Source organism: Sorex araneus, chromosome 4 (assembly GCF_027595985.1).
Source record: "Sorex araneus isolate mSorAra2 chromosome 4, mSorAra2.pri, whole genome shotgun sequence".
Classification (NCBI taxonomy): domain Eukaryota; kingdom Metazoa; phylum Chordata; class Mammalia; order Eulipotyphla; family Soricidae; genus Sorex; species Sorex araneus.
Window position 1 is genome coordinate 179,472,496 of NC_073305.1, and position 16,621 is coordinate 179,489,116.

General features: G+C 37.7%; 1 protein-coding gene across 15 annotated transcripts in view; it reads right to left on the reverse strand.

Annotated features, from left to right (window-relative positions):
• Positions 1-16,621, reverse strand: part of SYNE1 (spectrin repeat containing nuclear envelope protein 1) — a 561,745-nt gene that overhangs the window by 416,328 nt on the left and 128,796 nt on the right. For 12 of the 15 annotated variants that reach the window (XM_055134197.1, XM_055134196.1, XM_055134206.1 and 9 more), the window contains exons 5-8: positions 8,844-8,927; positions 4,019-4,039; positions 3,455-3,547; positions 2,481-2,659 (exon numbers count right to left, since the gene is read on the reverse strand). In XM_055134197.1, the coding sequence (XP_054990172.1) occupies positions 2,481-2,659; positions 3,455-3,547; positions 4,019-4,039; positions 8,844-8,927 (377 nt within the window). The remainder of the gene's footprint in view (positions 1-2,480; positions 2,660-3,454; positions 3,548-4,018; positions 4,040-8,843; positions 8,928-16,621) is intronic. The other 3 variants (XM_055134199.1, XM_055134204.1, XM_055134200.1) reach the window with 1 other exon arrangement.

Consider the following 16,621-nt stretch of genomic DNA (forward strand, 5'->3'; position numbering starts at 1 on the left):
GGACAGGCCTCACACATGAAGGCACCAGTAGAGGAACCCAGGTGTGTGTAATCCCATCAACAGCCAACATCCAGAGACTTAAAAATGAGCTCCCAGAAGCATGTGGCTGCTACTTCTCCCTCTGGGAGAAACTGGCAGTCTTCTGAGAGTTTCCTGCCCACATGGGACAGCCTTGCAAGCTTCCCATGGTGTATTCATATGCTAAATCCAGTAACAAGCTGGATCCCATTCCCCTGACCCTGAAAGAGCCTCCAGTGCAACATCATTGGGAGGGCTGAGTCCAGAGAGACTTCTAATATCCCAGGGAAGGGACGAATGGAGAGGTTACTGAGCCTGTTCGAGAAATCGATGATTAACGGGGATTTTGTGATTTGTGATTTAAATCTTCTGAAGTCTAATTCAAATAAGATGTTGCTTGAAATATACATACTGGAATAATGGGGTGTTCTTTTTTAAAATAAACTTTTTAAAAACTTCTCAACAATTTGGTCGCATAGTAGAATTTTATTTTCCTTACATAATTTTCATGGCAGAGAATAATCATTTCTCCACATGTCTAATTTATGGAATTATAAGATAAATGAAAGCCACCGATGTGTTGAGAAGTAGAGAATCGCGGAGTCCATGAAGCTGGGCGTCTATATAGATAAGAAAAAGCAATTTCTCCCGAGAGTACAGACAAGCTGTGGAAATAACTTTAAGCTCTTATTAGGCTCCTGCATATCTCTGAAACCCAACACACCGTATATGAACTAAAACTAATGCCAGAAAGTTCCAATCAGTGCTATTTTTTTAAGCTACAGGATTAATTGATAGCAATAAATTTGTTTTTCTTTTTGGGCGGTAAATTTAATGGAGTGCAGAAGAGAACAGGGTGGCATAATATTACATCAACATTATCACAAAGTTCTGCTGTAATTGCATCATATCAAATGTGGTTCTCAATCTCTTCCCACAGAGCATATTTCTTTCTCCCAGCCCACTTAAACTTCAAAAGACATGAATAATGCAGTGCCAGTTGTGGATGGATGTAATGCAAACATCTCACAAACAGATAATGTTAGAAAGGATTTTTGCCCTCTCATTTCTGCTATACATTCTAAAAAGCCCGAAGTTTTATCTCCTTATCTTCAGCAATATGCTTGAGTATAACCTGAACCACAAAAATGCACACCAAACCAAAAAGCCACCAACACATTTCAGTGGTTAAAATTAGTAACACTAATTGCATCTTTTCTCTCTAGTATTCTCCCCTTTATTTTTGTTCCTCTCACACTTTTAAAATAGAACTGCCTATGTTTAGTGCCTCAATATCTTGTAATGATAATTACTTATTTACAACTATTTTGAAGAAGTTGTGTATGACTCAAATTAGATTTAAGCATGTCAAAATATACAAAGTAAATTGATTTCACATATTATTTAGGATAATCATATCAATATATAACTTCTACATAAAGACATGGGTCAAAACATATTGGTATGATTAATAGGGAAGACTCCAAACCCCTTTTGGGGAATCCACCATTATCACATACCTTTCTCCCATCTAATTGTATTATTCTTACAAGCAAAGCTAGAAGCATATTATCAGTCCATAAAATTGGAAGTGACAAAGGTATATATACTGTACATAAAGGGTGAGACCAAAGTAGAAGAAGCAAGAACTAAATTGCTAAAAAGTTACAGGAAATAAGAACAAATACAATTATTTCAGAAAGTAAGTCTTAAATTTATCTTTATAGAATCAAACTCCCTACCTTTATGAAGAAAAAAAGCAATATGAAACCTTTACTTACTAATGAGAAAATTGTTACAAAAGGTCAAATGAATGATATTAATCATATTAAAGTTAATTTTACTAATAAAAGCACAGGGATTAAACAACTTTATCACGCATAATCAAAGAAAGAAGTAATTGGCTTCACTACAGCATTTTGCCAGATTAATAATGATGATTTATGCTAATATTTTCTTTTTTTTTCTTTTTGGGTCACACCCAGCGATGTTCAGGGGTTACTCCTGGCTCTGCACTCAAGAATTACTCCTGGCGGTGCTTGGGGGACCATATGGGATGCCGGAGATTGAACCCGGGTCGGCCACGTGCAAGGTAAGTGCCCTACCAGCTGTACTATCGCGCCCGCCCGCTAATATTTTCTATTTCACTTTTGGTTTGGGACTACAGTTTGGTTTGGGGATGCTCTTAGCTCTGTGCTCAGGGGTTACTCCCAACAGTGCTTGGGGACCATATAGTGCCAGGGATTGAACCCAGGATTCTGTATGCAAAGCCTACATTCAACCCGATGAGTTACTTCTCTGGCCCCCATTGTTTAGATTTTCATTCAGGAAAAGCATGGAGTAGCGCAGCAAAGCCATTCATCCAAACATCTCCAAAGTTCATAGACATTGAAAGATACACTCAGCAGTAAGCTGAAAATTCAAATTAGTCAAGTGTTTCATAAACAAATATTGATACTTACTTGGCTGCTGAGAACTGAACCCACTTCAATAAAGCCTTCTTAGCGTTTCCCTGGATCTTGGTGGCCACTTTCCTTTTACTGGGGGGGCTGGCTGTCTCGGAGCTGAGAGTGCTGTCCACGGAGGAAGCACTACTGGACAAAGACTGTAGCTGTGGCAGGTTACTGGTCAACTCCTCTATCTGGGAATTAACAAGGGTGGAAATACAATAATCATCTTTGTTTCTCCTCCATCCTTTCCATCTAAAGATGGTATATTGTTGACAAAATATAAGTACCTAAGGGGCAGGATGGCTGTCCCATGTTCTTCCCACTGCATCTAAAACTCTACCTAAACTCAGTAACAAGAACAGGTGAAAATACGAATGAAAGAGTTAATATAAGAATGTTTCTTTCAAACCCACAGGCTACTACTATACATTAAGAACTTGGAATGATAATGATACATCAATATAAATTTATCAATCATAATCAACAGACACATTTATGGGGAATATTGGGGAGTCAATGTATGTGTGGATACAGAGCTATATAAAAAAATCTCTGTACCACTGCTTACTTTTGCTGTTAATCTAAAAATATCCTAAAAGAAAGCTTTAAAAAATAACCTAATGACCAGAACAGTTATTCTGGATAGAATAACAAACTAATTCCCCTTCTTCATGGGGGTCATAGAACTGGACCTAGAAAGTGAAGGAGATTTAACTTTCTATACTAATATTTCAACTCCTTCTTTTCTTATCTACTTCTTAGATTTGGTACCCCTGTTTGAGTTCTTTGGGAAAATTCTCTGCAGAACATCTTTGAAAGGAACAAGAGGAATTCTCCCCAGAAAAATAATGGATCTGTGAAGATTACGTTTTTGCTAAGATGAGGGTGAAACGCAAAGATGTGACAAATAAGGATATTATGAAAATTCCCACCACCACTTCCTTTCATGATATCCTATTTACCGAAAGGGAACTGGGGGTCAATACCTGGAAGTAGAGGATAATGGTCCACACCAGTCCCAGGACAATTGCAGGCCGGCCATCAGCTATATCTGTGGCGTTAATGTTGACTAACTTTATCTGTTTAAAAAGAAGAACTGAACTAGTAACGTACTAGAAGATTATAATCACCCAATTACATAGTAATTAGCATTTGATTAGACACCATCAAACTCTAGACATGCCTAGGTAAGTGGTACACAGATGTAAGTGAGAAACACAAGCACACTATTTGAATGGAGTGTTCTGGGACATTCATTAGGCGCACAGTAAAAATAACTACAAAGTGTACTTATGAAACTTGTTTTAAAATTTAAAATAAAAAAATAATATCATGCAAGGAATTGCCAACAAAAGCTGGACAGGAGAAGGAAAAGATTTATCTTTTCTTTAACATTCTTTCCAGTCATAAGGTGATGGGGACTTAAAGAAGATGAGAAGTTTAAGGAAACTCACTTACTTTGAGGTTTGTTACCAAAAAGCATGAAACTTATGTTTTCTTTTACCTATAAAAATCAGGAGTTCAAAAAATTCTATAAAGTTTGTACTAACCGGTGATCCTCTGTAAATGGACTGACATGAAAAACAAAGGAAGAAGATAATTCACATACACAAATGGTCTTTCACAATTTAGGCAGTATGTTTAGAGCATGATCTCAGCAATACATTTTAAAGACACAGGAAAATTTAAGAAATAGCAAAGTAGAGACTGCAAGTTTTCTGTTCCAATTCCCCAGTTTGAATTCTAACTGTAAACAGTCAAGACAGAGGTTAATAGCTCTATACTTGTGCCCAATTATTTACTTCAATGGCTTCCCAAATATCAAAGTAGTTATTTTTAAAGTCAAGTGTAATAAACATAAATGATGACCGGTGAGTCTCGATAGAATCGAATTAACAATTGCTAATCATCTTTCTTTAATCTTTCAATTAGAGTTGCTTTTATTCCCTGGTTTCTGAGTGTGCTCAGGGGTAACTCCTGGCTCTGTGTCTCCTGATGATACTTAGGGACCATATGGGGTGCCAGGGATCGAACCCAAGTTGGCTGCATGCAAGGCAAACACCCTACCAGCAGTACTGTCATGGCTAGAACCCTTAAATTATAAAAATGTACTTCCCTTTGACTTCTGACTCAACAATATTTCATCATGATTTAATAAAGTACATAATTAATAATAAAGTTTCTAAGTTTGTGGATGACTCACTATACAAAAAGGTATCAAGTGAAAATTCATCTCCTAAGTACTTTAACTCTTCAGAATTCATTTGAATTTAGGAGTTATTTCTCCAAGATATGGGGTAAAGTGCGCACAAAACTCATTGAGAGTAGTTTAAAGTTGATCCATGGACTTTGTTTTACTTCACCGATGAAACAATTTCATGTTCAGAGATAAAAAAAATTAATATTGCTATAGGTTATAATCTTGTGTGTCTACTTTCAAACTGAACAGAGTAAGACAGAAAACATGTCTGTGGAAAACAGAGAGTGTACTGCTTTTTTTAAAAAACATTACGAAGAATCTATCACAATCTCTATAGATGTTTCAGTTGGTCTGTTTTAAAATCTCCATTCATACCCATTCAATACCCAAGGACCTCAAATAATCATACATGCTAATAACCCCAAGACTGCTGCATTCCATAGAGGCCATGTTATTCCTTTCATTGTATATTATTCTTCTATAAAACATGGTTAAATATGATGATTTTTCTTTTAATTTTTTGTTTTTAAAAAATTTCTATGTAGGTTTTTTTTGGGGGGCAGGGGACATATACAGCTATGCTCAGAGTTTACTCTGGCTCTGCACTCAGGGTTCACCCCTGGATGTGCTCTGAAGACCATTATGCTATACCAGGGACCAAATACAGACCAGCTGCATGCATGGCAAGCTTCTTTCTCATTATACTCTCTAGCGCAGAAGATGTTGAATTTTCTATGACAGCTGAGCTCTAACCACACCATGAAGTTAAGATTCACATTACTAAAGAATCTAAAGATATTCTGTTCTGTTTATCAAAAAAAAAGTTTCCATGATTATTTTTTTCTCCTAAAAACTGTGTGTTCCACATAGATTTACACAACAGCGCTCTCTTTTTCTTTGGTTTTCTTCACGGACGACTGTTCTCTTTGAAAATCCTGCTAAATTTCAGTCACTGTTTAATAGTCTAGTGGGCAAGATGGACACTCAGGAAATGCGCAAAGAGACTGAAGAATTTCCAGAAGCAAGGGGGAGGGTGACATCACACTGATAAATCTTCCCTCAGCCCTGCTCTGGAGGTACAGTCCAGGGAACTGCTGGAACAGAATCCCCAATCTTGTTGATAACACACTCATGTTTGAGAGCTCTATTTCTATATAATTGTTCTCAGTCAAGGTAATCTGTGTTTTGGCTTTTCAATCAAGTCAGAGGTCCTGCAGGCACAGAACTGTGACCACACTACTTTCCAAAATTCAGCCTTAACCTCCAAAGTTACTAAATTGAGAGACCATTTTAAATAAGGCAATCAACGAAGTCATGTAGGAGACACCAGACCAATGCACTGGGGTTCTTATCAGAAAACAAAGAGATAATGGAACACTCTGTCGTCACACACATAGACAGATGCTGTGACAAAGTGACTGTCTACAAAACAGGAAGAAAGGAAGAAAGCAACTTTGCCCAAACCTTGGGTTCCCTAGAGGGTTAGTCCCATAACTGCAAGACAATTAATTTCAATGCTTCAATTCATCTAGCCTGTAGCTTTCTGATATAGAAGCCATAGCAGATTGCACTAAGAGCCACAGTGTTTCAAAATAGTCAAGTTACTTGAGAATAAGAACATTTTAAATTAAAAATCAGTAACTAACTTTCCTTAATAAACTAGAAGACCTACTGGACAGAAGCATCGCTACTATACTAGTTGTTCTCATTTGGGGGGCTTGGGGGTGGGCACACCTGGCTCTGCTCAGAGCTTACTTGACTCTATACTTAAGGATCACTCATGGCAGTGCTCAGGGGACCACATGTGATGCCAGGAATTGAACAGGAGTCTGTCAAGTGCCAAACAAGCATTATAAGTCCTGTAATGTCTCTCTGGCCCCTTCTACTTACATTCTATAACATGTCAGATGAGCCATTCTAAAGTAACACAGTGGACTACCTGCATCATCTAACATATAAGTAAATAAATAAACAATTAGATTTAGAAAATTCAGATTACTAAACTTTCATTTCTTATGGGGGCAGCTGTAAGTGATCACTGTGCTTAAACCTTTTTTGGGAGGAGGTCTGAGTATTCACTTTAATTTTAATGGCATGAGACTATTTGGTTCACCTTCTCTCAAAAACATAAATATATATCTCTTATATGCACTATGGCAAGTTTTCTGAAAGGTGGTTAGTAGTTATCTCCCCTAATCACTGCTTAAAATGATACCTCTGACACCTACGTGTAAAAAGAAATTCATGCAAAGTGGTAGAGCATCTATCTGGAATAGTGTCACCTTACACAATTCTTATCAGACACTACCACGAACTATTTTTTCTAGCTATGAAACAAGTGGAAAAGTAAATTCTGTCATATTTTCTCCAGTAAAATTTGAGAAGCACATTCATTGTCCTCAAATCAAGCTAAATACATGTCTAAATAGTAAACAGATATCTGTTATTTAAAGAAATAATTCTAAATCAATTTTTTAAAAAGTAAGCACAAAGGTCAAAGAGAATTTTTTCAAAAGCCAATACAACTTCTGTGGCTGGAGAAATAGTACAGTGGCCCCAAGACAAAATAAAATAAAATAAAATAAAATAACCCAAATGCATGTTCTAATAAGAAAACAAAACAACGTAAGAGAGAGGGCACCAGAGGGCCTTCAAAGTCCCCTTTTCCCTTACAAATAACTATTCAGTAAGCTTGCAGAATAAATAAGCAATGATCCTTTTATTCTGTGGTTCGCATTTTAAATTATAGAAAATTAGGGGCTTGTGAAGACAGAGTATCCTGCTTGGGATTTGTTCTGAGATTCAAATGTATTATTTGTGATCCTTCATGAATACAGTATTTAAAACTGATATCCTCTACTTTTTATTTTTAATAAAAGTTGCTTGGTAAAATAGACCCAGTGGCCTTCCCTTCCTCCCCCCCCCAAAAAAAAAACCTTGCTTGAAAAGAACAGTCTTTGACTCTCTTGCAAAGTAGATTTTTCATAGGCCAAGACATTCGAGTTTCATCTAAAACTTGGTAATTAAAATAGGAAGCTTATTTTCTATTCTGAACAAAGCAGGGCACAATTATAAAGCTGAAATGGGGTGCCTTGAGTGAGCAACTTAGAATTCTCTAAATATCCTTCACAACAAACTTTCTTTCAATCATTTATGAAAACCTCCTGGAGAGAGAGGCTAAAAGAGGAGAAATCCACCACTAAGAATATTAAAAATGTCCAGAAGCAAGGTCCAATATTTTACAAGAAGCAAGTATTGTTGTTTCACATTAGACTAATAGTAAAATCTCTTTGGGCATGAAATTTGTATATAAATCAAGCATTATACTGGTAAATTGAGTTTATCAACATGTAAATAGTTAAAATCCAGAATCTACCATTTCTTTAAATTTATATTTCTAGAGTTCTTGTCTTAAAAGTTTTCAATTATGCATCTGTGAACTAAATGAATAAACTAAGTGCATATAGACTGAGGAGGAAATAGTCAAACCATTCTATCATCTGGAAGTAGTAAGGTTGGCTATGGTATTATCTAACATCGATTTTCCCAGTTTCCACAGACAAGAAAAAGTTACATTCAGAAGAATTAATGCAACCTTTCTGGAAGAAACTATGACAACATCTAAAAAAATTCATCTCAACTTTTTACTCAACATTATTATTATTTTTTGGAATCTACACAGAGAACCACTTCCAATAATATGAAACTGTTCATTATGATTAATTGAAAAACTGTTTCTGTTTAAAAACTTAAAAATAAGCAAGAGTGTTTGAATAAACTATAGCACACCCAGACAGCAGAAAATCCTGCAAATACAAAAAATGAATTAGAAAGATCTCTATTAACTCTGTTTGGATTTGAACCCTGTTTCCTCAGGACTATATCCCAAGCACTATATCCTTGGAACAAATTCCAAGAAATCAAGGTTGCATTGCTTTCCATGCATGGTGAAAGGTCATCATAAAAAGTGTTTTGTTTTGTTTTGTTTTGTTTTTTTCAGTGACCAAGTTTCCAATATTTGTGTTAGGTTAATGATAGACCAAAACGTTCATACTGACTGTGTTTGCCACTTTCCTGTAACTAGAAAGTAATTTCCCAATTTTATTGCATGCAAAAACATACCACACTGCCAACAGCTAGCTGCATGCTCAGTCTTCCTTCCTATTCCCTCTTACCTTCCTTCCTTCAAGGAACCTGAGCGCTGTGCCAATGTTTGCCACAGCATGGATCCGCTTCATCCGACGCCCTTGTTCACAAGGCTGTAAAAGGGACAACAGGAATCAATCTAAATGCATACATGGAAAAGATATGCCCATTCAAATGGATGAAAATGTCCTGGAAGCCTATTTGATAACCACCGTAAGACTCAATTTTTAGAAAGGATAGCAGATCTGTAAGCAGTTTTCCGTATCCAATTTATTCAGCGAGGACATTCATTCTCAGCTTATCTGTCCAGGCCTTTGCCTTTCAATTTCCTGGATGTTTGCAAACAGCAAGTCACAAACTATCTAGTCTAGTCAGACAGTCTCCTCTGTAGGCTAGGAAACATTGAGGAAATATCCAAAAGATAGCACTCGTGGTACATTGTGGGGGGAGTGTTTGTGGGTAATTTCCTTCCTTTCTTTCCAATTCTATTTTACTCCTAAAATTTCTCTTGAAAAGGGGTTTCTCCATAAAATACTCCACATTACTCACCACTTGTTCTCAATTAGACCAACATGAACGTTATGGACAAAACATTTATTAGATTTTGAAGACCAGACCAAAATTTAGGGGAGCATAAGAGCCAAATTTAGAGGGCTGGAGTGATAGTACAGTGAATGAGTGTTTGCCTTGCATGAACCAACCTGGGTTTGATCCCCGGCATCCCAAAGAATCCTTGAACACTGCCAAGGGTAACTCCTGAGTGCAGAGCCAGAGTAAGCCTTAGCATTAATGGGTGTGACCTCACCACCATGCCCCCACCCCTCACCAAAGAGTCAAGTTTATTCTTCCCCGAATTTTTAATTTTTTTAAATGAATCACCATGAGTTATAGTTACAGACTTACTAACTTTTGTGCTTACATTTCAGTTATACAATGGTCGAGTACCTGTCCCTCAACCAGTGCCCATTCTCCATCACCAATGATCCCAATACCCCTCCTACCACCCCCCCCAGCCCCCAACCCCCACCCCACCTCACCTCTGTGGTAGGACATTCCCTTTTTCTCTCCTCTCTCCTTTTGGGTGTTGTGGTTTGCAATATAGATATCGAGTGGCCATCATTCGGTCTCTAGTCTACTTTCAGCGCACATCTCCCATCCCGAGTGGGCCCTCTCAGCACCCTTTACTTGGTGGTCTCTTCTCTGAGCTGCCTTTCCCCCCCAGCATAGGAGGCTGGCTTCTAAGTAGTGGAACAATCCTCCTGGTACTCATCTCTACTATTCTTGGATGTTCCCCCACATTATTTTCATTAAAGCATTGTGATTTACAAAGTTATTCACAGTTGAGTTTTTAGACATAAAATACTGCAGCACTGATCCCACCACCAGTGTCCATTTCCCCCCCCCACCACCAATGTTTCCCTCTCATGCCCACCCACCCCCTAGCTTGCCCTCTTAATGGGCACCTTTCTAACTTAGGCTGCTAAAGTTTGGGTCTCTTGATTTCAGCGTTGTTGACTCTGTGGTTGGGTATTTGTCTCTAAGAGTCAAGTTTTAAAATCAGGAAGGAAAACGTTATTCACTGACCATCAGTACGTGATGGTACCTGGAATGCTCAAGAAACTTGAGAATTTAAAACTCCAAATAATCTCAGTCAACAGATATTAGTAACACCCTATGTATTTTGTGGAACTGAGAGGCTAAGTAGTGAATCTAAGAGTGAAAATTTGGGTCAGAATGTGACTTTTGGATTTCTAAAGTAATGTCATTTTCCCACGGTTCTATAACTGATAACTTCATTTCTGTAACACCAGAACTCTAAAAAATCTAGTCAAAGCTCAAACCCTAAAATCTTTACACTTCCAGGAGCCAGAGAGATAGTACAGTGGGTAGGGCACTTGCCTCACACACAGCTAATCTGGGCTTGAGCCCCTCCACCCCATATGATCCCCAAACTCTGCCAGGAGTGATCCATGAACACTAAACTACTCAGGACTACAGCCTGAGTACAGCTGGACGTGCTCCCAAAATAAAACAAAACAAATCCTTAAACTTGCAGTAAATATTATAACCCGTAATACATTTCATGGCGTGATTTTAAATAACACATTTGAATAGAAAAGTACATTCTGTTCCTGACTCATCATTTATTATGTCAGGCATTTATTTAAAACTTGCCTAGTTTTACTTGGGAACCTCGACTATGCATGACACGGCTTCATCAATGGCCCATAATTGGCCCATTTATATAGTTATTTATTTTTTCTTAGTGATTTTCTTTTTAGGGGCGCACCAGGCAGTGCTCGGGGCCTCCTTCTGACTCTGAGGTAAGAACTCTCTCCTGGTAGACTCAGGGGACTATATGCAGTACCTAGAGTCAAAACTGGGTTGGTTGTGTGCCAGGCAAACACCTTATCCACTGCACTCTCTCAACCTCTCTTTAGCTACTAATTAATTAGTATTACAATTGGAAAGCACCAGTAAAATCTGCCCATTGAAACAAAAATGGGACCAGGCAATTAAATACCTAATTCATTCCTCTCAGTACCATCAGCTTTCATTGTATTCTCCTGGCTTTGTAGAGGCGTCAAAACCTATTCCAAGCCAATGCTTTCCTTTTTATATAGACACTCATTTCATTTGCATTCTCTCTGACTGATGTGTCCACAAAATATTAATATTGCAAAATCCATTCTTCTTATTTATTGTCATTGATTCTCATTGATTTTTGGCAATTATACAATATGCCACTTACCCATGCTCCTACTATTGTGAACCTGGATTTTATTCAGGTTATTTCTGTTGTGGATCTGTGCTGACAGATTATTTTTGGATGTCACACTATAGTTATAAGTATGAAGAGTATCTTTTAGATGCTAAGTTAAGAGTGAAAATTTGGGTCAGAATGTGACTTGATTTTCTAAAGTAATGTCAAATTTTCACAAGTGTTTACACTAATTTTGACCCTTTTAAAATTAATTTATTAATATTAATTCTTCACTTTAGGCACAGTTATTTACATATTTTTAATGATAGGGTTTATGCATACAATGTTCCAACACCATAACATTCACCAAAGTGGTCCCCCACCACCACCATAAATTCATTCCTATAGGCCAGTTCTCAGGACTGTTGTCTTAGAACATGTGGTATTCCTATATTCTTCCTATCAGATGAAAGATGTCATTCTGTGTCAGTCTATTTCCCTCTGACCAACTTCACTCAATATGACACTCTCCAGAGCCACCCAGGTAGTAGCAAATCACATTTCATATTTGCTGATAGTCTATTTTGTATATGCCATATTTGTGTATTCCATTTTGTATCCATTATGCTTATACTATGGTCTATATACTATGTTTTTTTGTGTTCTATTGTGTTTTATTGTTTAGACCATAATTTCTTGATTCAGTCATCTGTTCTTGGATTGATACTTGGATTGTTTCCAGATTTTGATTGCAATGAACATAAGAACGCAAATACCTATTCTGATTAGAGTTTTTGGGCCCTTGTTGTACACACCTGAAAGTGGATTACTTTAGAGTCTAATAAGCAACACAAGAATAATTTTATGTATATAAATCCTATAGAAATTTTTGTGGGAGATTTAAAAATATTTCTTTATTTATTTGCTTCCTTCCTCCCTCCCTTCCTTCCTTCCTTCCTTCCTTCCTTCCTTCCTTCCTTCCTTCCTTCCTTCCTTCCTTCCTTCCTTCCTTCCTTCCTTCCTTTTTCTTTCTTTCTTTCTTTCTTTCTTTCTTTCTTTCTTTCTTTCTTTCTTTCTTTCTTTCTTTCTTTCTTTCTTTCTTTCTTTCTTTCTTTCTTTCTTTCTTTCTTTTCTTTCTCTTTCTTTTTTCTTTCTCTTTTTTCCTCTCTCTTTCTCTCTGTCTCTCTCTATTTCTTCTTGTTTTTGGGCCACACTCAGCAGTACTCAGGGCTTACCCCTGGCAGTGCTCAAGAATCAAACCTGGGTGAGCTATGTGTGATACAGGTGCCTTACCTGCTGTACAATCAGCACCAACCAGTTGAGTAAATCCTCAATGACTAGTAAGACCCTTGTGAGATATAAAAGTTATAACAAATGGACTTTCAGTGTTCTAGTGTTTCTGTTAATTCCATTTTTCATTTTGCTGTAACAAGGAACATGATGTAAATTTGTTTTTGCCTATTAAGGGGACAGGTTTGGGGTAGGGTGTGGTGGGAAACTGGGGACATTGGTGGAGGGAAGGTCACAGGGGTGCTGGGATTGGTGTTGGGACACTGAATGCCTGAAACAGCTGTATTATGAACAACTTTCTAAATCATTTAAAAATGTTTAAACTTATTGTTTAAACTCATTGGTTAAACTTAAAAAAAGAAGACGAAGAAAGAAATGAGATTTGGACCCAGACTCACAGACAGCACAGATCACATTCTCTCTTATGAATCCTACTAAATATCACCAGCCTCTTCTAAAAGACATTTCTGTCATGATGGAAATGCCCTTTATACGTTGTCTCATGTGTTACTGAGCAAGGGAAATGTGGATGCTGTAAATGAGAAATTCAATCTTCTATTCGATACATTTAATTTAAATGTGACTCCCACATGTGCTTAGTGACTAAGCTATCACATAGTAGAGGATCTTACTGTTCTGCCATTCTGGGTTCAAGGTGAGCAACTGAATTCCATGCATTCTGCTGTCCAGTTATTCTATATACCACAGATCCGTGAGGTCATCCCGTGTTTGAAAGCTGGAGAGAGGACTGACTTCTAGTGGCAGTTTATATACTTTAAGAATATTTTTAATTTCATTTGTATTGAGGGAACAATGGTTTATAACATTATAAGGGATAATTTAGTTCTCATAATCGTAACTAAGTCAGTCTTATAAATCAATAGTTGTTGCTAGTTTGGTGCCTCATCCTGTGGTGTTTGGGAGCTTCCCCTGACTGTATTTAGGCCTTGTTCCCTCAGTGCTTGAGGGTACCATGTGATGCCAAGGAAGAATTGAGGCCTCCCACATCCAAAGCATGTACTCACCCATGAGCTCTCTCTACCTCAATAGATACAAGGGCCAGGAGGATTGCCCCATAGCTGGAAGCCTGCTTCATGAGGCGGAGGGGAGAAGGCAGATGGAATAGAGAAGGGATCACTAAGAAAATGATGGCTGGAGGAGTCAGTCGGGATGGGAGATGCTTGCCGAAAGTAGATAATGGACCAAACATGATGACCTCTCAGTGTCTGTGTTGCAAGCCATAATGCCCCAAAGTATAGAGAGAGTATGGGGAATATTATCTGCCATGGAGGCAGGGGGAGGGTGGGAAAGGGGGGTATACCCAGGATATTGGTGGTGGGGAATGTGCACTGGTGGAGGGATGGGTGTTTGATCATTGTGTGATTATAACCCAAACATGAAAGTCTGTAACTATCTCACAGTAATTCAATAAAATAAAATAATAATAATAGTAATAAATTACATAGTAAATATTTAAACATTTATATAAATTGGAACTGAGAAACCAAAAGTTTGTCTGCTACCTGTCACCACAATAACCTCCCTGTCAAACTCACCCACTCACCCTTCCTCCTTTATGGAACCTAACACAATCTTTAAAATCATTCCACAACATAAATTATAGTGATTTTTTTTCATGATTGGGTTTCCATCATACAATGTTCTAACCCCAGTTCCTCTACCAGTACTACCAGTATACATTTCCCATCATCAACTGTTCATAGTTTCCCTCCTTCCAATGGTCTCCCCATCCCGTCTGCCTCTATGGCAGCTGCTTTTCTTCTCTCTCTCTCTCTCTCTCTCTATATATATATATATATATATACACACATATATATACATACTATATATACACATATATATACATATATATATGTGTGTGTTTGTATACATGTGTATAGATAGATATAACTCTATAGAATTATATTTCTCTATAGATATATAAATATATATCTTTCCTTTTGGCATTACAGTTTCCAATATATCACTGTAGCACTGATGTCCCATTGTTCATCAATTTGCTCGAGCGGGCACCAGTAACATCTCCATTGTGAGACTTGCTGTTACTGTTTTTGGCATATCAAATATGCCACGGGTACCTTGCCAGGCTCTGCCATGTGGGCGGGATACTCTCAGTAGCTTGCTGGGCTCTCCGAAAGGGATGGAGGAATCGAACCCAGGTGGGCTGCATGCAAGGCAAACGCCCTACCCGCTGTGCTATCGTTCCAATCCATGGATTGAATAAAGGTACTCAAAGTTTATCACATATATATGTATATATATAAGTTGTATATATATGAATTATATACATATATATATATATCCCTTTACCTACTTTCAGCATTCAATTCTTCTCCAGAGTGACCATTTCCACAATCATTGTCATAGTGGTCCTTTTTGTATCCTAACAGTCCTCTCCCCAAATCTTGTGGCAAGCTTCCAATCATAGGCCAGTCCTTCTGGCCTTCATTTCCACTATCCTTGTAAGGTAATAGTCTCAAACGGTGTGTATACATATATATATATACACACACATATATATGCATATAAATGTGTACATAGGCTTGTATATAGGCATGTATATATGTATATATACACATTTATACCACTATATATCCCACTTATTTGTGGGATATATAAAACTAAAAAATTAACTTTAATTATCTTTGAACCTGTTGTAACATATTTTATCAATTTTAGAAATTTTAGTTTAAAACGCTCTTAATTTATAAATACGCAAGCATATAAATTTATGCATTAATAAATTCATACGCAGCAATTCATATTTGTGTTTTATTATTCCTTCTGTACCAATGCTTAAAAGGTACTCATCTACATTTTTTACTATGCCTTTAAAATGTTTTTGACCATTAATTTCTTTCTTTCTTTCTTTCTTTTTTGCTTTTTAGGGTCACACTCAGCGATGCTCAAGGGTTACTCCTGGGTCTGCATCTCAGGAATTACTCCTGGTGGTGCTCGGGGACCATATGGTATGCTGGGAATCAAACCTAGGTCAGACATGTGCAAGGCAAACACCCTACTCGTTGTGCTATTGCTCCAGCCCCGTGACCATTAATTTCTTAATCCATGCATATTTGATCTTAATGTAGGTTATGAAATAAAGATCCAACTCTACCTTTTTCTGTTAGGACAAATTTTTTTTCTCTCTATTGTAGTGAGTTATCACTCCTTTCCCCCCGACCTAACATCCATCTCTGACATATCCTGATGTCCCATGTATGCCTTGATCTGCTTCTGAACTCTAAGGCATTTGCCAATATGCCCATACCACTATTAATAACCCACTTTCTCACGTAATCTAGCTCCAGTGCCAGGGTGGATATTGAATAGGTCAAACAGCTGCTCTCAGCTTCCCTTGCTTTGATATGTTCTGCCTAAGTGAGAAGGATATAAACTTTAAACAAATGCGCCATCTCACATTTACATCTAAGTTACACACAGCTTTACTTGCCCCACCTAATACAACCATTGCATGAGGATAGAAGCGGTTTCAACGGACAAGCCACATGTCGTTCATCTACACGTTCCTTAAGGACAGAGAGTGCTTTACCGCTGACAGGCAAAATAGAGTTGTTAGCTGAATGGCCTATTGGTAATGCCAGCCCTCGGGCACAGGCAACATACCTGAAGAGAGTGTCTACAGAATTGAGTTTACAGAGGATGTGGGTGGGGGCTGGAAGTGCCTTTAGGACAGTAGTGGAGGAAACAGGTGCGCTGGTGAGGAATGGAGTGTGGGAACTATGGCTACCCAAACCTTTCAGCAACACAGTGTTGGAAATCACAGTATCTCAA